This window comes from Eleutherodactylus coqui, chromosome 5, assembly GCF_035609145.1.
Source record: "Eleutherodactylus coqui strain aEleCoq1 chromosome 5, aEleCoq1.hap1, whole genome shotgun sequence".
In the NCBI taxonomy this organism is placed as follows: domain Eukaryota; kingdom Metazoa; phylum Chordata; class Amphibia; order Anura; family Eleutherodactylidae; genus Eleutherodactylus; species Eleutherodactylus coqui.
In genome coordinates, this window is record NC_089841.1 from 203,392,155 (window position 1) to 203,418,762 (window position 26,608).

The 26,608-nt window shown below is 42.2% G+C and overlaps 1 protein-coding gene across 4 annotated transcripts in view; it reads left to right on the plus strand.

The window, feature by feature from the left end:
* The window catches only part of SLC35D2 (solute carrier family 35 member D2), a 55,771-nt gene that overhangs the window by 15,603 nt on the left and 13,560 nt on the right, over positions 1 to 26,608 (plus strand). For 3 of the 4 annotated variants that reach the window (XM_066604077.1, XM_066604076.1, XM_066604079.1), the window contains 7 exons: positions 1,425 to 1,496; positions 12,221 to 12,289; positions 15,212 to 15,314; positions 21,071 to 21,163; positions 22,009 to 22,076; positions 24,113 to 24,191; positions 25,359 to 25,441. In XM_066604077.1, coding sequence (XP_066460174.1) covers positions 1,425 to 1,496; positions 12,221 to 12,289; positions 15,212 to 15,314; positions 21,071 to 21,163; positions 22,009 to 22,076; positions 24,113 to 24,191; positions 25,359 to 25,441 — 567 coding nt within the window. Of the gene's footprint in view, positions 1 to 1,424; positions 1,497 to 12,220; positions 12,290 to 15,211; positions 15,315 to 21,070; positions 21,164 to 22,008; positions 22,077 to 24,112; positions 24,192 to 25,358; positions 25,442 to 25,605; positions 25,742 to 26,608 lie in introns of those variants that run through there. The other variant, XM_066604078.1, reaches the window with a different exon arrangement.

Sequence of the window (26,608 nt, forward strand, 5' to 3'; positions counted from 1 at the left end):
AGTGACAGATGGAAGCTTTTGCACACAACAATTATCGCTCAAAAGCCATCGTTTGAACGACTTTTGAGTGATAATCGTTGCCTGTAAATGGGACTTAAGTGATGTTTGCCTAGTCTTGGTAACATCACAAGCATTTGTCGTTCAATTGTGTCTCGGCTGCTGTTTGTAGACAAATCAGCAGCAAGAAATTGGATCCCAAATATACGACATACAGCGGGTCTTCATCATCTCTTCTGTCCGGGGATTGGCCTCTTATTTTCTCTCCAGTGTGAAGGCGCTCCAAGGCTGGATTCACACGGGCGTCTGCGTTTTTATGTTTGCCCGCTAGGGACGTAAAAACACGTGAACAGGCACACAAATCTAAACTTTGTGCGCTGTTCAGGTGGCACTGGCCCAGTGCATATACGCCGAGCCCGCAATGCTGTTGGGCGGGAGGAGACAGTTTAGCTCTACTAAACTGTCTCCCCCTCGCCATCTCTCGACAAGGGGAGGGGACAGGGCGGGAGGTAGTCTGCTAAGCTTCTACCTCTCGTCGCAGCCAGCAATGGGAAGGGACGGGGCGGAGCTTAGTTCCGCCCATCCCGCTCCCTCCAATTGTATACAGCCGGCAAGGGGTGGAGAGAAGCAGGGAAGGGGGTGGGAGTTTAGCAGTCACACTGCTAAACTCCCTCCCACCTCCCTTCTCCGGCAGCTGTCATAGGCTTCCATAGGAGTCTATGCAGCCGCTGCTGGTGTAACAGCACCCGGCCAAAATGCACTCGGCCAGCCGGGCGCTTTTACTCTGCAGAAATACGCCCATGTGCACTGATGCATTGTAAACCAATGCATCAGAGCGGCAGCGTATATCGGACGGGCTGTGAAAACACGGCCGATATACGCCCGTGTGAATCCAGCCTAAGGGTGCTTTCACATGTACCAGAATATACACCAGACGCTGTGGAATATTCCACATGTGCATTTGAATAGGACTTAATTCTGCCAACAACTCCGCTTCAAAAACCGTATTTAGACATGCCGATTTTGACAGCGAATCATTCTGCAGTGTCTTATGGGATATTCAGTTATGTGAAAGCACCCCTACTTGTTGGGTCACTTTATTACAGTGGCGGGGAGATTTCACTCCTTTGGCATTCCCTGGAGACTCACGGCTGATTTACTTTTGCACACAAGCTTCATACTGAATTTTTTTGAGAAATAGACATTTGAGTGAACGAAAAAAACAAGCCTGTTTATCGGAGGGCATTAACCGATGAAATGCTGACTCAACATTTACTTTGAAGTTGAGTAAACATTCCACATTTGTCCAGAATTGAAACTCCCTACTGCAAAATGGTTGAAGATAGAGAGCGATGATGTCTTGTACAGTAACTGGTTTGGGTATGAGGTGCAGACTTACTCCTATAGGCTTCATCTTATCTTTGCAGCTTACCGATGTTTACTGTTCTTCGAAAATTTGCAATTTTGTTTACACTCCTGCTTGAAATGATCATTTTAAGGTAAGTGTGTTTTTGTGTATCGCCAATGTTCTATCCAGTATTGAGATTATATGAAACCGAGAAAGACCGTGACATGCAAATTAGCATACCTTTTCGCAGGTAGCGTTTTTTTGTAAGGCTCCACACATCAGCTGGATCTCCGCAAGGAGAACAGTATGTTATAATTGCACATTAAGCTGCCCAGAACTCATCTGTACTGATAGGGATTAGGCTGCATTCACATCTCGCTTTCAGCTCCCTCCAGGGGTCTTTTCAGGGTGTACGTTTGACATCCCAAAAAAGCCGCCACTGGACAGAACCCAGTTGGAGCCTATCTCAGCCTTTATAGAAGACTCCTGAAACGGGAGACCAATAGGTCTGCATTTTGGCAGGTTTAGATTAATTTTCGGCATTTAGTATCAGTGCGAAAAGCACATTCTAGACACTAGTAATGTAGCAGAATTGTAGGATGAACACACATTTTAATCCTTTCCAATCCACTGTCTGACATCTGAAGACATTATGATTTAAGGATGTACAACTCCGATGTTGGAAGACGTCCATCGGGGTTCTCTTACTGTATATTGCCAGCCTCTCTGCTGTCGGAGCCTATCCAACGTGTCACATCATGCAGTACTGGCTTTAGCCTGCAGATAGCGCCATTATATAACAGCAGAAAAAGAGTAAGCCCCCTAGGAAAACCAGGATACAAATTGGGTTGGAAAGGGTTAAAAGAAGAGGACCTACGTATATATTGTATATATTATGCAGGCGGAGGTATGGCTCAAGTATAAGCAGTATAGTCTCTTGTAGATACACAAGCATAGTGAATAACCTTTATTCATAGCAGAGAATCAAATGCATGGTGCGACAGGCTTTCCTCCAGTGCAGAATGCAACAAATAAATCAGCAGGGCACATAGGCTATCAATCAATATGCCATAGTCCTATTTAGGGTTCAAAATATTTTTATTACAAAACCTCAATCCAAAATAATACAATCCTAACCGGTAGTAAGGTGAAGATTAATGATTCAGTGTAACATTACCTTGCGTGACACGTTGGTTGTAGCTTTCATGTACAATGCTTTTCAGTTGTTCAAACATTAACAAAGTTAACAAAGGGCCATTGTCACATCCTCGTGACATGGGGTCCAAGTTGAAAAGAGGAAAATGAAAGTAAGAGGGTGGCTGGTTAGCGAATAGAAGCAGAAAGGGAGATAAGATAAAAGGACGAGAATACAGGGCATCGCGGAAAGCTCAGTGTTGGATCAAGTCGTGTTATAGTCGATGACAAGGTTTAGTATTTATGATGTAACACCACCATTGAGGAGCCAGGTGTTTAGCCCACAAGAGGAGCAGTATATCATCCACAAAGCCCATGTGGAATGGAAGGCACAGGATCTACTGTCATTGTTCGCCCTCAGTTCCTCCATGTACATTATGTAACCTAGGATCTCCAACTACATCAGCCTCGTAGGCGGCAACTGGGACCTCCACAATCAATGGATGATCTGACCCATAGTCAAAAGGAAAAATCTAAGTGGATATTTTTTTGACTTTGGAGATGGATCCTGGCATCACAGATAGGAGGGTCATTTCGGGAGAAAACTGTCCCTAGTGCGTCGTAAAGAGTGGCCACCTCTTGCCAGAGGGCGTAAACTGAGGGACATGTCCACCAAATATGGAGGAAAGTGCCGCTGTCTAAGGAGCATCTCCAGCACTTATTTGAGGTTTGGGGATACATCCTGGAAAGCTGTGAAGATGTTCTGTACTAAGGAGACAAGAACTTGTAATTAAGCTCCTGGAATTTACATGATACTAAAAGTTTTTGTATTAGGATAAAAGATTTAGCCCAAGTCTCCTAAGTAAATGAACCCTCCAGTTCTCTATCCTATTCCCTTATAAAAGATAAAGCGTCTTCTTGCATCTCTTCTGCCAACACAATGCGGTACACCATGGAAACTCTGTTCTCTATAGGCCCCGGTGACATGCACAGCTTTTCAGATTGGGATTGCGAAACGAATAGTTGTGACATTGGTCCAAGGGAACATATGTAATGGCAAATTTGTAGCTATTGGAACCATGCCCCAGTCAGCAGACAACCCTCTCCCAGGAACTCCTGTAGGGAACGTACACCCGTGGTGGATATCAAATCTCTTACCTGCGGGAGGGGGTCTCAAACATACTCAGTAGGGTAGAACCACCTAACAAGTCAGGCAGGCCTGGATTACTCACAAGAGGAGGCATAAGCAGACTCAGACGCGATATCAGTCCCAATCGGACTAAAAAATCATCCCAGGTGTCCAGTACATTGCCCATAAAGGCGAGAAAACCAATGCTCGTCTGCCAACCCCTGCTGGGATCGAGGCTACGTCGTGTGCTCGATGTGGAGAACAAATTTGTTCTAACTTCACCCATAATTTAGAGACACTGCTCTAGAAAAGGCCTAGTATACATTTACCCAAGGCAGCCTTGTGGTATAAGGCCCGCTACACACAAACTGATTTGCATTGTGGAATCCGTGGCGGGCATCCGCACCATGGATCCGCAGTAAATACAGTTCGTAACATGCTATGGAAAAACACTTGTTCCTGCACATGAGTGGAACTCCATTGCGATTTCTGACCGCGGAGGTAAAAATCGCAGCATGTTCCATCTTTGAGCAGATTCTGTAGGGATGGCTTCCATTGAAGTCAATGGAAGCCATCCGACACACGGCCCTTCCTCAATTGACATTGCGGACGGTGCGGGAAAAGCAGGGATTTAAAAAAAAAAAATGGAATGCGCATGTCTGACTGCGAGCTGTACGGACCATCCGCAGTACAGGAAAAGAAGACCAGAAGCAGATATGCATGGGTGCTGGCTGGGCACAGGGTCAGAATCCCGAATGCAGATGTCCACATGTGGAATCCAACCCGCTCATGTGCAGCCGGCCTAAAGAGAAATTTGGGACCATAGTCACTTTTTTAAAGCAACTCCAAGTTGGGCCTTTGCTTTGTTTGACAAGTCAGTTGCACTCGTCATGACGCTAAAGTATGTCCAATTTTACCAACACATTCATGTGTGTCAGGAAAACGGCATATAAATATGCCATTAGACTCAAATGCCATATTTTACACTATATTATATCCAGTTACGAGCAATAAACAAATATTCAACAGTGCTTCAAATGTAACCCTCTGTTACACAATATATTAGGAAATTTATTACGAGGTTGGATCCAATCTTCTGTCTAATGTTCTGTCGGGCAGCTAAGGACCTGGGCATTATTCTCTCTAAGCTGTCTATCCCCTGGAGCAGGACACCCTGAAAAAAGCAGTATGACGGTACTACTGCATCGTAAAATGTACACTTTTTTAACTTCACCCATAACGGCACCAGTAGAGAGAGAGCATCCGCCCCCCAAAGACAGAACCAGCGTATAAAAAAGGCGTAGTAGCCCATTTGTCGGTTATCTGAAGAAAAGATACAAAAAGTCCAGTCTCAGGTTCAGTTGTGACATTAAGAAGTGCTATGTCTGTGTTAGGATCCCTGATGGCTTGTACCCCAGCAGTCCAGTTGGCACAGGGACACACACTCAGCAATTTCAATGGGAAATTTTGAAGGCCTGGAACAAAGATCACATCACTTAGGGCTAATGTCCACGGACGGATTAGACGGATCCATCTATAGACATGCTATGTTTAATGATTCTCCCCTGCCCACAAGCGGAAATCAACTGCGATTTTCTGCTTGTGGGGAATAATCGCAGCATGTTCTATTCTGTGCGAAAAAACGCACGGACGGCTTCCTTGCAGTCAATGGAAGCCATCTGTCCCACGATACTTCCGCTGTCACGAGACACTCGCGGTGGATCCGGAGAGGTGAGTAATAGGGTCTCTGGGGGGCACGGGGTCTGATTCCGCTGCGATATTTAGCAGGAGGAATCCGATCTGGCCGTGGGCATGAGCCCTTCGATAGAAGGATCCGGCTTTAGGGGGCATTGCACAGGGGCATTCTTTTAATTGTTGCATGTATTTGCATTGTTTTATAAATGTTGTGTGTGCGTTGTATCTCACAGCTGTTGGCAAAGGCTTTTATGGCCGAAACGCGTTCGGCGTTTACCTGTAAGCTGTATGCTTTTTAACCAATAAAGAATGTTTTTGAAGAAGCTCCCCTCCACATCTTCCTTTCTCCTGACTTTATACAGTCTAGGGTGGAGGTAATACCAGGTTATTACAAATCGTCTTCCCGACTTGAAACACTTATAACTCACATATAATGATGCTCACAATAAGACTGTCCTTGATGCCCATAGAACCAGTCACAGCGCAGCTTTTATTTCTCAAGCTGCACAGGTAAAATGAAAGCTGCACTGTGATTGGTTGCCATGGACAACAAGGACAGTCTTACTGTTAGACCGTTTTGCTAAATGAGGCCCAAAATATTTTATTCTGCTGTTGTCATTGCTAGGGGGACTTGAGATAAAATAGCTACCAACGAAGACCGTTTTGTGTTGGAAAGTTTGTTTTCTAATATCTAATCTGTGTCTCCTCCCTTTCAGTTTCATCAGCCTTCTTTGTTGCAAGCTAAACATTCTCAGATCCTTAAACCGTTCCTCATAGGACATGATTTGCAGACCGCTCACCATCATGGTAACTGTCTATGAATTTGCTCCAATTTGTCGTTCTTTTTTTAACCCCTTCCCGCTCCATGACGTATATTTACGTGTTGGAGCGTCGGGGTATGTATGAAGAGAGGTCGCGGGGTGACCTCTCTTCATACAGCGCTGGTGTCAGCTGTTTATTACAGCTGACACCCGCGGGCAATAGCTGCAATCGGCCACACGGCCGATTGCGGCTATTAGCCCTTTAAATCGTTCGGGGGTCCCATACGCCCCCACGGTGAGATTGGGGGAGCCGTGCAGGTGTCATGGCAACCAGGGGCCTTCTGAAAGGCCCCATAGCTGCTTAGGAGACTGCCTATCAAGCCATCCCCGTGGGGTGGCTTGATAGACTGCCTGTCAAAAAGGAGTATGACGTAATGCTATAGCAAAAAATATCACGTCATGTCCTATCTTTCGGCGTTCCATCAGAACGCATCGCCCATTGTCATACTGCAGGAGCGATCAACGTATCGCATGTTGTAGTCCCCCAGAGAGGCTTAAAAGAAAAGTGCAAATAAGATGAATAAAGTTTTATTACTTGTAAAAAAAAAAAAAATGTACTAAAAGTTTAAATCACCCCCCTTTTACCATATCTATAATTAAAAAAATCTAAAGCATTAAAGAAAAATACATATTTGGTATCGTCGCATCCGTATCCGTCGCATTATTTTCACCACAAAAAGTTGTATGTATTCCAAATTGGTACTATCGTAAACTACAGGAAATCCCGCAAAAAATGAGCCCTTGTACAACTACGTCGACAAAAAAATTAAAAAGTTATTGCGCGCAGAAAATGACGGCAGAAAATAATTTTTAAAAAATTAAATGTCCGGAGAAAAAAAAGAGAACAGTAGGAAAAAAACCTATACAAGTTTGGTATCGTACTGACCCATAGAATAAAGTTATCATGTTATTTTTGTTGCCATTGGTGTGCCGTAGAAGCAAGATGCACCGAAAGATGGCGGAATGTCTGTTTTTTGTTTTTTTTTACATTTTACTCCACTTAGAATTTTTTTAAAGTTTTTCAGTACAGTATATGGTACAGTAAATAGCACCATTTAAAAATACAACTCGTTTCGCAAAACACAAGCCCTCATACAGCGACGTCGATGAATAAATAAAGGAGTTACGATTTTTTTGAAGGGGAGAGGAAAAAACGAAAATGGGGGGAAAAAAAGGGGCCGTGTCATTAAGGGGTTAAACTGGGTGCCCAGAACTGGACACAGTATTCCAGATGAGGTCTGACTAAGGAAAAGTAGAGGGGGTAATTACCTCACGTGATCTAGACACTATGCTTCTCTTAGCATATCCCAGAATTGTTTGCCTTTTTTGCTGCTGCTTCACACTGTTGACTCATGTTCAGTCTGTGATCAATTAGCATGCCCAAGTCTTTTTCACATGTGCTGCTACCCAATTTCTCCCATTTTACGTTTTTTTATTTTTCCTGCCCAGATGTAGGACTTTACATTTTTCCTTCTTAAATGCCATTCTGTAAGTCGCCGCCCACTGTTCAAGCTTTTCTAGATCTTTTTCAATCCTCTCTCTTCTCTAGTGTTAGCTATCCCTCCTAGCTTTGTGTCGTTGGCAAATTTGATCAGTTTCCCCTCAATTCCCTCATCTAGATTGTTTATAAAAATCTTTAACAACACTGGGCCTAGGACAGAGCCTTGTGGTACCCCACTTGATACATTCTTTAAATTGGATGTGCATTTATGACCACCCTTTTAAGTACGATCACTCAGCCAGTTGTGAATCCATCTAACAGTTGCCTTGTCAATCCCATATTTGGTCATTTTTTCAAAATAGATATGAGTAACTTTACTAAAGTCAAGATATATTAAAGTCAAAATCTACCGCATTTCCCTGATCAACCTAGTCGATGATTCTGTCATAGAAGGAAATTAGATTCATCTGGCATGACTTGTTTGTTACATACTTAAGCTGGCTCTGGTTAATTACATACATGCTGTTTAATAATTTGTTCAAAGATCCTTCCCGGTCAGGCTCACAGACCTGTAGTTTCCTGGATACACCTTCTACCCTTTTTTCGAAGATAGGGACAACCTTTGCCCTTTTACAATCTTCTGGGACTTCTCCTGTTTTCCATGAATTTTCAAAGACTACGGCAAGTGGTTCAACAATTACATCTGCTGCTTCCTTCAGTATCCTAGCATGTAATTCATCTGGACCTGGAGATTTGAACTCATGTATGTTACCTAAATGTTCCCTAACCATCTCTCTGCTTATAGATCACCTGCATTCTTTTATTCCCCCAATAGCACATGGAAGATCAGTAGATGTTCCAACTACTTTCTGAGAGAATACCGATACAAAGCAGGAATTTACAAGTTCGGCCTTCTCAACAGTATTCTTAACCAATTCACCATTTTCACCCTGTAAACATCCTATACGCCTTGTGATTTTCGTTTCCTCAATGGGCAGTGTTAGAACCTACATGTCTCCATTACCACCCACTTTGGATCTCAGAAGCCATTTCATCAGTCATTTGTGATACGCTACAATGTGTATGGCAGGAACATCACTACAGGTTTGATGTGTGCGAGTGACAAAGGGGGCTCACATTGAACACCTCTGATTTTTTAAAACAAATAAATTTTTATGCTGTGCAACATAAATTTCCTAAATTTCTTTCCATTGATATCAAATGTATGTATCTCAGTGTCATTAAACAGGAGTTATGAGAGTTTCAAATCTGGAAGATCATTTGTAATAACGCTGTATAATTGGGAACTTGTATTCCAGAGAGTTGAAATTCAGAGGGGGGATTATTTGGGTTTAATATCTTTTTTTTTTTTTTCTTCTTCCATGATCACCTTGATTAGGAGTAATGTGTTTGATATTTGGTAATTAGTATTAAGAGGGATTAATACTAAATTCAGTTTTAGGCTCTACATTGTGGAAGGGATATACGTGAGCTGGAGAGGGTTCAAAGGCAGGTGATGATATTGTAAAATTGGATTCGAGATCTTTCTTACAACACACATTTGCGTTTCTTAATTCTTGTCCGTAATACGGACTATACTAAGGCATGCAATGAGTTTTGTATGTATAACCCCATAGGCTATAATGGGTCCGTGTGCTGACATTGAATTAATACGGACAGCACACAGACCCAAATACGCTAGTCCTTTGGCCATTTTCACACGACCGAGAAAATTGCCTGAGATTGGTGTGTTGCGAGACGCACGAATATAAATCCCTTTTTTTTTTTATGGGGGTCATATATATGAGCTATTTCTTTTTTCCTGCATCACCATGCAGAAAAATATCACGGCATGTCCTATCTTTCGGCGTTCCATCAGAACGCATCGCCCATTGTTTTCAATGGGGCTGGAAAACATATCGCATAGTGTGATATGAGGTTTCGTATTGAAAACAATGGGAAACACTTGCTGATCCTCCGACGTGGCTGGCAGCCGTACAGTGGAACATTACTATACTTGAGTGATGGGAGGCACGTTCCCGATCGCGATATCAGGCCGAGTTTCATGGCCCGATATCGCACTCGGATGCGTGAAACTAGCCTTATAAAGAGAAAAATGGCAGAACTTGGCTTATTCAGCCTGGAAAAAAGATACCTTAGGCTGAGTTCACACCTGTGTAAGGACCTTCAGTTATAATTCCGTCTCTCTGTTCCGGCTTTGAAGTAGAGAAACGGAATTAAAACTGAAACAATTGTTTCTATTTTTTCCCCATTGATCGGAATGGCCTTTGGTTCTCTTCCATTACGGTCCCTTTCTTTTCATCGGAACACATAGCGCAGGCTGCGGTACGGTTTGTTCCAGTAAGGTAAATTGAACCGTAACGCGGGTGTGAATGTAGCCTTAGAGGTTAATATCAATGTGTTGTGTGTACAAAGAACCAGTAATTGGGAGAGCTGTACAAGGAGCAGGGGATATTCATTATGTGTGCAGGAAAGGCTTTTTAGACATCAATATAGGAAATCGCTCCTTACAATTACAGCAGTCACACTGTGGAATGCCCTCCCATAGGGGGTAGTAATGGCAGGGACAATGACAGCAAGTACAAAAGGGCTCGATGCCTATCTAATAGCTAATGGGATTGAACGTTGAAAATAATTTCACGTTGAACAATACCATAAAGTTCAGCCTTCCTTAGATCCATTATATGTGGCTTTTTTCAGCCTAAGTAATTATGTGAGTCATCATTTTAAAACCTGTATTTTTTTAAACTGATATATATTCAGCTTCATTGAGAAGATTGCATGAGATGTATTGGAACCTCCGGGGCACTTGGGTTCGGCAGAGCTCATGAATTTTCAAGTGGGTTTATAATCCAGAGATACATTTTAATAAGGATAGTAATCAGAAATGGCTCATAAATTAAACTATATATTTTAGTGGTAAATAAGAAATTGCTCATAAATTAACCCATTAAGGACCCAGCTCTGTAAATATATGGCACTTGATAATGGGCTTTAACCCCCGCCGATAGCAGAAATACGGCGCGGGATTAAAGCCCCTGCTTCTGCAATCGATCAGAAGCAGGTTGGGTTGTCAGCTGTTGGTCACAGCTGGGAACCTGGAGGAGAAGGGAGAAGCATTTTTTAATCTCTTCTGCCATCTCCTTTCCCTAGTACACAGCGTGCAATGAGCGCTGTGTACTAAGAAGTGAAAGTGGAAGTGTTTCTTCCACTACATGAGCCAGCAGTCACGTGACCGCCGGGATCCCCTGTCACAGCAGAGCTACAGGGTCCTAGCAGACTCTGATCAGCTCTGCCAGTGACTTTTGTCACTACAGGGGGGTGTTTTTCCTGTAACGGGGGCTCCTATGGATGCTCCAGCTACAGTGGGAAAGTGTCAAAGAAAAACAAAACATGTGAATGTCCTCCAGAGGTCTTATATGACGATGGTAAAAAAAAAAAAAAAATTACATACACAAGTAAAACAAAATTACAGAATAAAATAAAAATATAAACCTAAAAAAGAAAATAACCCAAAGCCAACCCAAACCGTTGCTGTATGCGCCCTGTAATCCAAATATTATATATATCAAATTGTCCGAAACAAAATGAGGAACCCGTTCCCATACTTTATTTTAGCATAAATATACTAATTAAAAAAAATTACTGTAAATGTAAAAAAATCTTTTTTTAGCATTTTGCTCCCAATAAAACTAAAAAAAAAGAAAAAAAGTCAGTGAAAAAGTATTTTAAAAAATTAGCCCTATATGTCACGGTAGAAAAAACACAGCAAAAATTGTTTTGGTATCTGAAGGGAAAAAAATAGGGCAGTAAAACCACCACGTGCGTAAAATCCCTAAGAAGTGTCTGGTCTATAAGGTACGAAACAGCCTGGTCCTTAAGGGGTTAAACTATATATTTTACTTCGGATATAGTTTTCTGTGGTCCATATATAAGGACATCTCCTAACTGTGTATATACAACCTGCAGTGAGTGCTTTAGTCTTAAAGGGGTAGTCCAAGTTGTACCATCACTGGTCAACCCCTTTCCCATGTACTAACAAAGCAAACTGTCATATACTCGCCTCTCCCTGTGTCCCGCGACCGTGTACAGTCCCCCGTTTCGGCCTCAGTTGACAGCTGCAGTTTCGCCCGCTTTACGGGACGTCACATGGGCTGCAGCCAATAACAGCTCAGCAGTGGATGGCGTACTGTATACTCTGAGACATATTGGTATGCAATCATAGTAACATCCCAGGCTTCTTTACTACTCCATTACTATACAGCTGAGAAGGCATTGGCTGGACAAAACAGTTATTTTGGGGATGCTGAGATCCCTGAGAACCACTACAAGGTATATAACTTATGGAGCCCTTCATTATAATATAATATGTTGGAAAATACTCCATAAAACTACATAAAATAATGCAGATTCTCATTATTGGCTGAATCGTGGAGAGGAATTTACGGAATATTGGAAAATAGCTAGAAAGGGAGACAGCGCCATCTGCTGTTCATAGTATGGAATTATTCTGCAAGCTTGTAGTAGTGTAGTTTTCATGTTATGGCCGTTATACAATCCAAACCCACTGAGGACACGGTGCATTTTATATAAGTATTAATGTCAGACTGTTTGCATTTTGTTCTGCTTCACAGAAAACGCTATTCCTTATCTGTTGCGCTGAGTATATTGGCGATTGTAATTGGAGCTTTTATAGCGGCAAGGTAAGAATTTGTCGTCCTATTCGTAAGCTTGTCTGCCTTGTATACGTTTTCTTGTTTCTGTGTAGTAGTCACTAATTCTTCCATAGTTGCTCCACTGATGATGACTTTGTTAGCCACGTTTCTAGCAGTTGATTTATTCTTTATGCATTGTTCAGATTCTTTTTGTTTAACACCTGTTTAATGTTCTCATTTATATAAACCGCATTCTAATTAGCACTAAAAGGGAAAAAATGTACATAGACTTGTATCTAGCAATATTTTATAATTAGTTTTCATTGTATTTACATGACTTTGGAAGCATTAGATTTACAATGTAATGGTGTACTCAGATGCGGATAGGGGGAATCTGTCAGCCTCTCTGAACCCTATAATTTAAATTTATGGGCTTAACCCTTTCCAATCCACTGTCTGACGTCTAAAGACATTATGATTAGGGATGAGCGAGTATACTCGCTAAGGCACTACTCACTCGAGTAATGTGCCTTAGCTGAGTATCTGCCCGCTCGCCCCGAAAGATTTGGGGGCCGCCGCGGGGCCGGGAGCTGCGGGGGAGAGCGAGCAGGAACGGAGGGGAGATCTCTCTCTCCCGCCCGCTCTCCCCTGCTCCCCGACGCAACTCACCTGTCAGCTGCGGCGGCCCCCGAATCTTTAGGGACGAGCAGGGAGATACTCGGCTAAGGCACATTACTCGAGCGAGTAGTGCCTTAGCGAGTATACTCGTTCATCCCTAATTATGATTTAAGGCTGTACAGCTCCGATGTTGGAAGACATCTGTCGGGGTTCTCTTACTGTATATTGCCAGCCTCTCTGCTGTCGGAGCCTATCCAACGTGTCACCTCATGCAGTACTGGCTTTAGCCAGCAGATAGCGCCGTTGTATAATAGCAGAAAAAGAGTAAGCCTCCTAGGATTGGAAAGAGTTAAAGTAACTGTCATGCTGAGTCCAGGGATGTAAGTTTTATTCTTGCCTTCCCCTCCGTTGCCTCGGTGTCAGCTGTCAAACATGATGCTGAACGGTCCTAGTTGAGTATTTAGTCATGTGCATAGAATGACAAGACTATATAGGGCACTCCTGTAATTTGCAGAATGAATTGCAGCTGCGGGTTTGAGAGCTGACAGCAGGGGAACAGCAGGGAAGGTAAGTATAAGGCCTCCTTCACATGGGCCACAAATTCGGGCGTTTTTGTCCCGTTGCGACAATTCTACAAATCGGGCGTGTGTGAAGCCCACGCTTTCCTGTGGGTTGATTCACACATGCGATGTTTTGTAGCATGCGACATCCCAACACAAAAACCTTGCGGGTCCTGCCATATGCACACAACTCGTGGGGTTTTGTAGCCCATGTTTTCCTATGGAACCTTCCTCTCTGTTGCATCAAAACACGATTTTCGAGCAGTGCAACGCAACTTTGACAGTGGGAAATCATACTGTCATAGCCATAACCTAAGCCCTAACTGCAGGAAAAAAAAAACAGTATACATCACCTTAGAAGCGTTGTTAGCCCCGCCGCATCTTCTCCCCGGATCCCCAGCTCTATTCTACTTAACCTCTTCTGGCCGGGGATTGAAAATTCCCTGCCCCCTGGAAGCGCTACTTCTGATTGGCTGACGCTTAGCCAATCACAGCCAGCACTCGATAAACCAATCACAGCCATTTATCGAGCACTGGCTCTGATCGGCTAAGTGTCAACCAATCACAGCCAGCGCCTCCGGGAGGTGAGATTTTTCAATCCCCGGCCAGAAGAGATGAAGAAGACCTTCTGCATATGTCCAGCAGAGCTCGGTGCAGAACCAGCAGCGTCCGCACTGGATGACCTGTTACAGTAAGAGTGGTCGGTATATGAGAATATACCCGTACATGAGACTTTTTTCACCATGTGATCAAATCCTTTTCCACACACGGTTTTAACTTGCCTTCTGTCCTTTTGTGATGCAGTTATTGGCAATGCAGTTTTTACAGGTGAAACATGTTAAATGCATTTTGCCTTAAAAATTGTGTATCGAATAACTGCATCGCAGACCATGTGGTAAAAAATATCCCATGCCAATGTACCCTGAAGAAAATGACAATTTATCCTGAAATTTTGTTTTACTGCATTTAATTGTAAAATATTTGTGGGTGTTACTAAGGCACTGTTGACATCTGCATTGTAGTTAAAGGCTAACTCGATTACACTAGTTCTCTGGCATGTGTAAAAGAGGTTGTCCATTTGTAAAGTATTGATGACCTATCCTTCGGAGAAGCTATCATTAGTAGCTTCAGCATGGTCTGATCCCCTGCCATTGTGCTTGTGCACGTAGCTGATTTCTGCAGGAAGAATATAGCTCTGTTCTCTGTGTAGTGGCCACACTTGGAATTACAGGCAAAGTTCCTGCTGAAATGAATGGGAACTTGACCTGTAATACGAAGCTTCGCCACTGCACAGAGAATAGAGCTGTCTACTTCCTGTAGAAATCAGTTTAGTCCTGAGCACTCCGACAGGGATCCCTAGCAGCAGACTGCTGATTTCCTAAGGGCAGGCCATCAATAGTTTACAATTGGACAACCCCTTTTAAAAAACGTTTGAGTTCCATGTTTATGAACGGCTACGTCTACTTTGAGGGCTCATGCACACGGTTCTATTATGGCTCTGTCATGATAGGACTACCATAGAAGTGCATAGTATTGCTTGTATGGGAGAATGTCTCTGTACATACAGCACCCTACAGAGGCAACACATGGAAGCCTTTACTGGTACGAACAGCATTTCTAGTGTTGGTGTGTAGAAAGCAGCGTGGAACACCAAATGTGACTGCGTTTTGGTTGGTCCTTAGCACTTTATGCATTCCTCTAATCACCTATTTAATATTCTAATGCTGCATCAATAAGAAACTCTCTGCAGCATTATGGACCGACTCTTAAAAAATGACTATTTGTTTTTCAGTTTCGATCTTTCTTTTAATTTGGAAGGATACACTATTGTGCTGTTGAATGACTTATTCACAGCAGCGTATGGGGTTTATACCAAAGAAAAAATTAATCCCAAGGTAATTACTAATGGAAACATATGTATCAAAAGCCGCACACATCCATCTCCATTATCATGCTTGTTTTTAATACAATTTAAAAATATAAAAGGTTTTTGGCCAAGTATCCTAAGTTTTCAAATGTATGCCTCTGTTGTAAACGCCTGCATAGTATTTAGTGATTGACTGTGCAGATCTGGAATCCCAGAGTTGTGTGTTGTGTTTTCTTCTTTGGTCACCCCCATCTCCATGAAAAAAAATGGAATAAAAAGTGATCAAAAACTCTTACGTATCCCAAAATGGTACCAATAAAAACTATAGGCTGCCCTACAAAAATACAAACCATTACACTGGCCCATCAACAGAAAAATATAAACTTATGGGGATCAAAATATGGCAACAGAAAACTATTTTCTTTCCAAAAAATTGTTTTTTTTTTTGTTTTTTTTTAGTACAACATTAAAGGGGTTTTGTCATTTAAAAAAAATCTATACTTACATATTCCTTCCCTGTCAGTCTTCTTAGCACATCTTCTCCTAGCTGAGCTTTTGCAGTGCCCCAGGGTCACCTCACCACACATTGGGCCCAGCTTGTTATGAAGCTGGCATTCCTCGAATTCCTTCCAGACGGGTCAGTGAAGGTCACATCCCTGTGCTGTAACTTCACTGCCTAGGAAGGAATTGTAATCTATTTCAGAGATAGCTCGCATGAGCAGCCTCTGAAGAAGATAGGCAGCCCCCTGCTGGCCTGTGAGCTGTGACATAACGTACATTGGTTGGCAGGCAGAAGACTGACAGCCAATGCATGTAACCTCATAGGAAGGTGAAGAATCAGGCAGCTGAAGGTGAAGTGACCGCTTCCCCCCCGGACTGCAGGAGACAGGAGAAGATGGGGGAGGTGAAGATCTGGGAAGTAGACTGACGGGGGAGGAATAGATAAGTATAGAATTTTTCTTTTTTAGCGACAGAACCCCTATAAAGAATCTATATAACTATATTTCGTATCGCTGTAATTATATAGACCTACAGAATAAAGATAACATGCCATTGTTACTGCTCCATGAACACTATAAAATCACTTCCCCTAAAAAATAGCTAAGTAATTTTATTTTGCCTTTTCGCCCCAGTTAGAAAATGTTATGTTTTACAATGCATTATATTGTACGTTACATGGTACTTTTTGAAAAATACAACTGTCCTACAGAAAGCAAGCTGTCATGTACCTATGTCGCTGGAAAAATAAGTTATGATTTTTTGAAGGTGGGGATGGAAAAAATGAAAACACAAAAAAAACTAAAAAGGTCTGCTGCAGGAAGGGGTTTATAGAATTTAATTTAGCTACCAGCCTGAGACATAAGCAAATGAACAGAGATGGAAGACATTGGAGTCGTAACCATTATATTTATGTTCTGAAACATATATGCGCTTTGCAGTATGCATCTAGATCTTTCCGGATGCTTCTTCAACAAGCTGTTTAGATCTGACAGCAGGATTTGTAGCTTGCAGATTGGGTGGTGGTATTTCTGGGTGCTGAACAATGATGTCCTCCATGACGTGTCCGTCAACGGCAACACCCTAGCTTCTAACATGCATTCGAATGTGTGATGCAAAACTGAACTTGGTCTTAAAGGTCCAGTCACAAGTGGCACAGTAAAGTAGTCCACTAGAAGTGTAGGTGTAATTATAGGAGGGCTTTGAGCAAGTTTTCTGAATTTGGCATCAAGTTCTTCAAGGCGGCATTGTGCCTGTTTTGACAGCATTTTGCCCTTAGGGTCTTCGCTGAGCAAGCTCCTCCTAAGTGTCATGTGAAGAACCGAAGGACATAAGGCGTTGCTTCAAGACATCCTTACAGCAGGATGTGTGGCTTGCAGTTTGGATGGTGGTATTTCTAGGGGCTGGGCAATACATAGAATGGAAAGAACTCTTGTTTTGAATGTTGATTCAGTTGGATCACCACTTGGGATCAGGACGGAAATGTTCTCCTTTTTAGGGTAGATTGGCTCATGGCTTATGGTTTTCTTTACCTTCCTCTGGTTCAATAGAGGGGAGCAAAGTTCTAAAGTTTACCCACACCACTTGCCCTGATGGACGTGTCTTTTTATTTAACCGTACTATGCGACGCAAGAATGAAATATTCCACTCTCAGTAGGTGATGAACCACATGCAGGACTGGGTAATAGTATGTAGATCATGAGCCATTAGTTTGGAAAATTGGTCTATAACAGGGGTATCCAACCTGCTGACCATAAGCTACAGGCAGCCTGTGGTGCTGTATTGTGCAGCGCCCAACGGAAGGACACATACAGCTTAGCTATGAGTTATATTTTAAGCAACTTAATTGGCTCACGACTACCCACTGTACTTTTTCTGCAGACGGCCCTGGTACGTGAAGTCCACCACAACTACATTATATTCCATGCATATAATACCTTGTTTGGTCCCCCATCTTGACCCAGGGCTCAGGCCGGTTCACAACAATCTGTAGTGGTACTCTAATAAAGCTGGCTTTCCTCAGCAGGCCCAGTTTGCTGAAGTCTTTTGATGAGACTTTTTCTGGAATGGTGGGTAGGCTGGTAGTGGGACCGGACTTTCCCTCCTGCACCAGTTCAACATTTCTGGGTCATCCTCTTAAAGTTTAAATCAGAGCTGCATTACTTGGGCATAAACAATTTGCAATTGGTTCAGACTAAGCCAATAGTGGGAAGAAAGCTACACAAGACTGACAACGTGGCGTGTGCAATATTGAACTTGTGTATAGCGAGGGAACCTGCTTATATTAGAGCAGGTATTTATTTTCTGCTTATTTGGTCAAAGCGTGCTCACTGTTTATTTTAGACTTAAATAAAGTCAAGTTTGGACCTTTAACCTATGAAGCCTGTAAAATGTCATGACCTCACAGTGACGTTCTGCACTACTCCTAATCACAACTTGGAGTAACCCCCAGAAAAGGTGCCACGTTTGCAGTAAGCATGGGCAACAGAAAGATTCCTGATATCTTTTGTCCCTCATTCATCTGTTTTTCAGAAATGCCATATGGTTCACAATTTCTTTTTTTCCACAGTGAACAGTGTATTTGACCGTCTGGAAATTTAATTTTCCCCCTTAGTGCAATCCAGGCTGAAGAAGAGAATGGAAGTTCCTTAAACACAATTCAAATATTTAGTTATATTCATCTAAAATGATGCATAGCAAAATTATGCAGTTTTCCCAGGTCATTAAAGAGAATCTTTCATCCGGTTCATCCTACCCTGTCTTAGAGTAACCTACACTAGTGACAGACATCCTGATATATTGATGGCTCACTTAAAGCATACCTAAATTTGCAACACGTTTTCTTAAAAACTCCAGGTTCTCTTTACCTACTCATATAACTCTGCTTGCACCCTGTTTCATATCTATATGTTCCGATTTTCTGGTGGTCTTCTTCATTTTTCTGTTGCTCTGTTTTTGCAATCTGTTTTTATGCAGGCAGTGTGCAGCAAGTCCAGAATTCTGTCAGTAGTTCACTGTCCTGTACTTCCTTTCCCTCATTTCCCATGCTGCATAGCACTGTTTCTGGTCCAGTCAGCAGAGAGTCAGTATCTGAATGTCTACTTCTCACCTTTTCTAAAATGATCAGGCATTTAGAGGAATTCTGGCCAAATGGTTAGTAGCAGCAGAAGAGGCAGAGACTGTGCAGATCATTTTTAGTGTCTGCAGATCTGTCAAACTGCAGCCTCTGAATGCTTGGGAGCCACCAGTAAATATGCTATGGAAACATCCATGTGTCCTTGTTACTATAGAAGCTTTGTACCAAACAACAGAGTGGATTCCAGAGAAGCATTATTTACATCATTTACAGCAGTAAAGCAGCAACCTTTTTAATACAAGTATATTACATAAAGGATGTGACTAACAAAAGCTAGCAGGTGAGCATAAGTTGTCAGATAAGTTAATGCCCCTCTAATTTATTCGGGTCAGTAGTCTTCTACCTCCTGTAACCCAGAGTCCTTGTATTCATAAACAATGGGCTCTCCTTGCCCTTGTGCCAGTGATTCATTGCTTTCTCTCTATACTGTGCTGTCAAACAGCGGCAGATACCTGGGGGGGGGGAGTCACAGCTTATAAATATTGTGTACTACATGCGCACATACTATGGAGACTGCTATATCCTTGGTCTGTGCTGCAGCAGATGACAACTGATTGCAGGAAAGCTAACTACAGCCATACATAGTTATAGTGAGCCATTAATGGAATCGGGGTGCCTGTCACTAGTTCATGTTGCCCTCAGATGGCGACAGATTCCCTTAAAGGGGTTGTCTCGCGAAAGCAAGTGGGGTTATACACTTCTATATGGCCATATAAATGCACTTTGTAATATACATCGTGCATTAAATATGAGCCATACAGAAGTTATTCACTTACCTTCCCTGCGCTGGCGTCCCCGTCTCCATGGCTCCGTCTAACTTCAGCGTCTAATCGTAGCTCCGCCCCGTCATGTGTGCGGATTCCAGCCTCCTGATTGGCTGGAATCGGCACACATGACGGGGCGGAGCTATGCGATGACGCGTAGAAGGGGCAGGGCCAAAACTCAGCTGCTGCCGAACAGACCCGAAGGCAGAAGATCCTTCTGCGCAAGCACGTCTAATTGGGCGATTAGACGGAGCCATGGAGACGGGGACGCCAGCGCAGGGAAGGTAAGTGAATAACATCTGTATGGCTCATATTTAATGCACGATGTATATTACAAAGTGCATTAATATGGCCATACAGAAGTGCTTAACCCCACTTGCTTTCGCGAGACAATCCCTTTAAGCTATACAATAGCCTTTTCATCAACCAGTTAAACCTGTGGATTTTAAAGCAGAATTAAAATCTACAATTAGACCTCCATTATATTGTTTGGAGGTTGCAGTTTCATGTGTTTTCGCAATGTGACAGTCTCAGAAGTGTTACACCTATGGCATATTTTGCTTACCCTTTGGTGTGGTACAATCTGACAACATGGTCTTTGGATTAAAGGGGTTGTCTCGCGAAATCAAGTGGAGTTATACACTTCTGTATGGCCATATTAATGCACTTTGTAATATACATCGTGCATTAAATATGAGCCATACAGAAGTTATTCACTTACCTGCTCCGTTGCTAGCGTCCCCGTCGCCATGGTTCCGTCTAATTTCGGTGTCTTCTTGCTTTTTTAGACGCGCTTGCGCTGTGCGGTCTTCTCCCTTCGGCTCCGCTCGGCAGCATCGGCGTTTTGGCTCCGCCCCTTGTACGCGTCATCGCGTAGCTCCGCCCCATGACGTGTGCCGATTCCAGCCTCCTGATTGGCTGGAATCGGCACGTGACGGGGCGGAGCTACGCGATGACGCGTACAAGGGGCGGAGCCAAAACGCCGATGCTGCCGAGCGGAGCCGAAGGGAGAAGACCGCACAGCGCAAGCGCGTCTAAAAAAGCAAGAAGACACCGAAATTAGACGGAACCATGGCGACGGGGACGCTAGCAACGGAGCAGGTAAGTGAATAACTTCTGTATGGCTCATATTTAATGCACGATGTATATTACAAAGTGCATTAATATGGCCATACAGAAGTGTATAACCCCACTTGATTTCGCGAGACAACCCCTTTAAATATGATTGTCTACCCCAACTCTAAAGTACCAGATAGATATATTTGCAGTATTTGGGTTTTTGTGGACAGAACAAAGACTTGTTCTCTGCATGAGCTGGCTATCTGCGCCATGAGGATATAGACATTGTATTTCTACTGATGACTTACAATTTGTGTCACTTTACAGGAACTGGGTAAATATGGTGTCCTTTTTTATAACGCTGCTTTCATGATTTTACCTACATTGCTTTTCACCATCTGGACTGGGGAATTTGAAAAGGTAATTATTTTTTTTCTTACGTTTTTTTCTTTATTATGGATAGAGTGTTTCTGCTTTGGCCGTTATCCATAGTCATGTTCCTAGACTCACAATTTAAAGGAAGTCTCTCTCTAGTTTTGGAGTACCAATTGATTACTTGGGTACTGTAAATGCCTAATAATATGAATAGCAAGTATAGCTTGGTCTTTGGGCTAAACGCTTTATACAAATTAGGGTAGCACCTGCTGATGGGCATTCCTTCTGTGCCTGAGATTTGGCCATATCCCTGCCCATTGCTTAAGAAACCATGCCCATTGAGTACTTCCTGATGTCTCACAGCTCTGCCCCCTGGAGACATCATTTACCCAAGCATCACCGTGCTTGCGCTATGCTGAGTCTCTTTCCTGGCCGTACTAATGTCAATCACATGTGCCATCCTCAGTCTGAAAGAATCACAGCGTATGCTCGCTCAGTGTGGCACAAGCGCGGTGACCCTGCAGTACCTGATATGTCCAGCGGGCGGAGCTGGGAGATGTCACATAGTACTCAATGGGCGTGATCTCTTAAGCAATGGGTGGGGATACGTCCGAACCTCAGGCACAGCAGAAGCACCCATCAGACGGAGAGATGTCTCTGGTTTGGCTGATATCTCTAGACATGTTTGTTTCAAGGCTCTTTAATAGGTCACATTGACTTACAGATTAGCAATTTACTGCTATGTTGTTTCATCATGTTAGATGTGAAATGAACCATTGATTTTTTTAAAGTATGTTTAATGGTATAAAACACTGAAGTATAAACCTATTGCTGCTCTTATTAATACATATTTTGCATGAATCTAATCTATATACACTGTTTCATTTTAGGTTATACATTATAACCACTGGTCCAATTTTTATTTTGCTTTACAATTTTTCCTTGCCTGTATAATGGGGTAAGTAGGCCGAAATATCTTGAAGTCAAAAATATGCTTGATGTATATATAGTATGTGTGTCCTACTAATCCATTGACACTACATTAGTTTAATGCCATAATTATCTTAAATCCTTGGTCAGCTCTGCTAAACATTCTGCTTATGGCTTCCAATAAACAGACCAACCGTTGGTGATCCACATTTTGTGCGCAGTTATATTTCCGATATAATCATACATTCAGTGGGATAACCACCATTACAGTTCTATGCAGTGAAAGAAGGGAACCTGTTACTTTACATGAGCACCATGCACTAAGTTTATGGGCTCGTAGGACAGAGGATGTGAAGTCTGTTGCCTTGCTGTCAGTGCTGGACCTTGAAATGTGGTGAGACACGAAAAATCTTTTTAGAAAAAAAAGCGACTATATTGTGCAAAACTATTATAACATAATAAAATCTGTGTACATTTGGTGTTGTCATAATCATAATGACCTGTAGAATAAAGTCCACATACTATTTAAAGCCCCATTTACACTGAAAGATGATCGCTCAAAAATCGCTCAAACGACAGTTTGAGTGACCGTTTTGAGCGATCATCTTTGCATAAACTATTAAGTAGCTAATTAGCTACTTAAGAGTTAAATAAAGGCAGAGCGGGATACTGCTGATAACTCCTAGAACAGCTGCTACTTTGTATATGCAAACAGCTGCTTTGTTCTTGGAGCTTTCGGTTGGTACCCTGCTGAGAGATCTGAGCCGGATACCAGCAGAAAGAATGCTATTAGTGGTATCCCGCTGAGAACTCGGCGTGCGGCCCTGACAAGAGTCATCGCTGACTTTTAACTTGCTAAAAATCAGCGATGAATGAATAGTGCACAGAAGTGCCGATGGCTGCGCGTTTAGATGCAACAATTATCTCTCAAAATTTGCTCAAAAGCCGTCTTTGAGAGATAATTGTTGTGTCTAAATGGGCCTTAACGCCATAAAAATATATCCCAAAAAATGAATGAATTCGTATTAATTAAGGTATCCAATACATTAAGTCCCGTAAAATACAAGGTCTCATGCAACTACACTGACTAAAAAGTTATGGCTGTAACACGAAAGAGGAAATGATTTGCTGGTTCTTAAGGTTTATGTTGGTTATGTGACTAAAGGGTAAAAATGGACTCAAGGCAATTGAATTTTGTGCCAAATGAGACATGTATTCAATATCTTCAGTAAAACTGTCATTTCTGGGAGTTTTTTTCCATTTTAATGTGACTGATAGAGGGTTAAACAGTTGATTATCGGGAGTCCTGGTGGGTAGAACCCCATTGATCTGATATTGATGAGTTATCCTGAGGATAGGTAATCATTATCCTAGACCGAGATCTTCCACCATTGTTGTACCTCCTCTTTGGACTCGTTATATTTTATCAATGTCTTTCTGTAGATGAACATTACAGATGTGGCCTGACCAGAGCTCTATACAGTGGAATCACAATCTCTCTCTTTCTACTGGTTATAGTTGTGCAAGCAAGCATTGAACGTGAGGTCCTTTTAGGCCAATTTCATGTCCATGAGGGGCACTGATCAACAATATAATAGAGGTCGATCAAAGCTCATTTAAGTGGCCTATACATATACACTCAGGCTGATTCAAACTTTGGGGGGGAGGAATGAACAATCATTCATATAATCGTTCGTGTCCCAAACATTTTGATTGTCTGCAGCATATTCTGTTTAGACGGGGAGATGTGTTGCCGACAGCGATGACTTTTCTAAGCACATAAAAAATGTGACCCAGCCGGCAAGTTGGTGCTTGGGCTTTTGTTGCCTGTTTACACCACTTACCTCATAGAGATAAGTCATTTTCCATGTTACTGACACCACGATGAATTTCAGCCCCGTTACACACTTCTGTGCCCTTAGTAAACAGGAGAATGTTTGGTGTGTAGGGTTCGTCTATGTCACCTTCTGAACATATGAAAATGAATAGGACCCTTGTGTTGATTAATTGGCTGCTCATCTCCCTCTACCACCATATATTTATATATTCTATTTTCCACGGCAGATTCATGCTACTGTATGCGATAGTGCTCTGCAGTTACTACAATTCAGCACTTACAACTACAGTCGTCGGCGCCCTCAAGGTAAATGTAAATACTAAAATGTAAATACTGTAATAAAACATTGTACTTTTAATATCCTGATAAGAAAACAATCACATTGTAGTAGTTAGCGGTTTCCGCAGCAAGCATATTGCAAAATCGGTAATGCTGATCATACATTAACCCTTTCCAATCCACTGTCTGACGTCTTCCTACATTCTGATTGAAGCTTGTACAGCCCCAATGTCAAAAGACGTCCGACAGGGTATTCATACCAACTATTGCCAGCCACTCCGCTGTCGGAGCCTCTCTGGCGCACACACACTGGCGTTAGCCAGCAGATGGCGCCATTGTATAACAGCAAAAAGAGAAAGCCTTTTAGGAAACCCTGAATCCAAAATTGGATTGGGAAGGGTTGAGGTCCTGTTCATATGGCGAAATTTCACCATGAGCAATATAGAGAGACTAGAACTCATTAATGTCAATGGGTTTGCATACATTTTCATATTTTGCGCATGCATTTCATGCGCGCAAAAAAATAATGCAGCATGCTTTCATTTTATGCATATTTGTGAACCAAAGGTCCCTATAGAAGTCTAAGGGAAAGTGTTCAAATGTGCGTGCAGTTCCATGGTAGAAAGGAACACATCTGCAACTCATTAGACTAAATAGCCATTTAACCCTTTCCAATCCAATTTGTATCCTGGTTTTCCTAGGGGGCTTACTCTTTTTCTGCTGTTATATAATGGCGCTACATGCTGGCTAAAGCCAGTACTGCATGAGGTGACACGTTGGATAGGCTCCGACAGCAGAGAGGCTGGCAATATACAGTAAGAGAACCCTGACGGACGTCTTCCAACATCTGAGCTGTACAGTCTTAAATCATAATGTCTTCAAACGTCAGACAGTGGATTGGAAAGGGTTAAATTAGGCGCGTTTGTCTCTCGTGCTCAAATGAACAAGCCTTGCGGGCGCAAAAGTAGTGGAATACGCCACTACGGGTGCAAGAAGACTTGCAAATACTTTGCGCTAAGGCATGTACAATTGCACAGAAGCCCATGTGAAGGAGCCCTTAAGAAACGGATTCCCTGATCGCCCATGCGGTGTTTTGGGTGGGATCAATAACTTAAATATATGGCCAGTTTTGGATAAGAAATTTTAGGGCTATTTGACACCTATTTTATTCCATCCATTCTTTTGTTTCTGTAGAATGTCTCTATCGCCTACATTGGAATATTTATTGGAGGAGATTATGTGTTTTCTTGGCTAAACTTTATAGGCTTAAACATTTGGTAAGTGCCTTGTTTGCTTCATTATTACATGATTATTGGACACATTTTAATTTCCCATAAATAAAAGCCAGGGAATGTCTTATAATAGGTTTGCTACAATATATTCATAGTAGGTTTTGTAAATTATCATCTTATTACCAGTGATGGGTATATTCTTCTTCAAGGATAACAGGAAATTAAGCAGAGGGTTTGAAGCCTAGTGTTGATTTCGTGTCCACATTCCTAGTCTGAGAAACAAGCTAGATGGTTTGTAAAGAATCCACTTCCCACATTTTTTATCCTTCTATGGGTTTAACATTTGACAATATGGTTGGATCTCGCTTTCCAAAATCTAACATGGAACTCTTCACAATTCTTGGCAGGTCAGTAATAACATCTTCATTAACTATTGGTGTGTTCAGATGCCAACTCAGAAGTATTGGTCTAGCTAACATTTCTTGATGGTACAGTGAATCACAAATGTATATGACATGAGGTCTCTAAAATAGCAGAATATGATAAGGTGAGGTTGTCCTCTAAGGTGGGAGTCAACTTTTAGAAACAGTTGTTCAGCTTCTAGTGCTGCCTGTTTAATGTCTGGATATATATTGGATAGAATCAGGATACTACAATCTGATAGTCCTCTGAACAGAAAACATACCAATATGGTCCAGTTTATGGGCTTCTCTGATGAATTTCTCAATTTTGTCTTGTTTCATCAACACCCCTGACCACAAAGTATCAACAACAGTTGGAGATGTTTTGTCTGTTCCAGAACAAGGCTAATATATTGTCCAAGAACATGTTGCACTGATACTTTACATGTATAACACTAAATAGTTTCTGGACTTCAAACTAGGTGCAATATATTGGGAAAAAAGAGTAGCTACATAAGTGTTTTAATTAATTAATTATAATATTAACCCCTTCCTGTCATGCCCCCTATTTGTTTTTTCATTTTAAGTTTTTCATCCTGACTTTCAAAAAGTCGTAAAGCTTTTAGTCTTCTGTTGGTAGCCAAATGGGGCTTGTTTTTTTGGAGAACAAGTTGTGTTTTTTAATACTGTCATTTAAAGGGGTTGTCTCGCGGCGAAAGTGAAACATTTTTTTTTCCACTTACCCCCGCATTCTGCCCTGTTAAAAAGAAAGCATGGGTTAGTTTTTAAAAAGCACATTGCGCTTACCTGC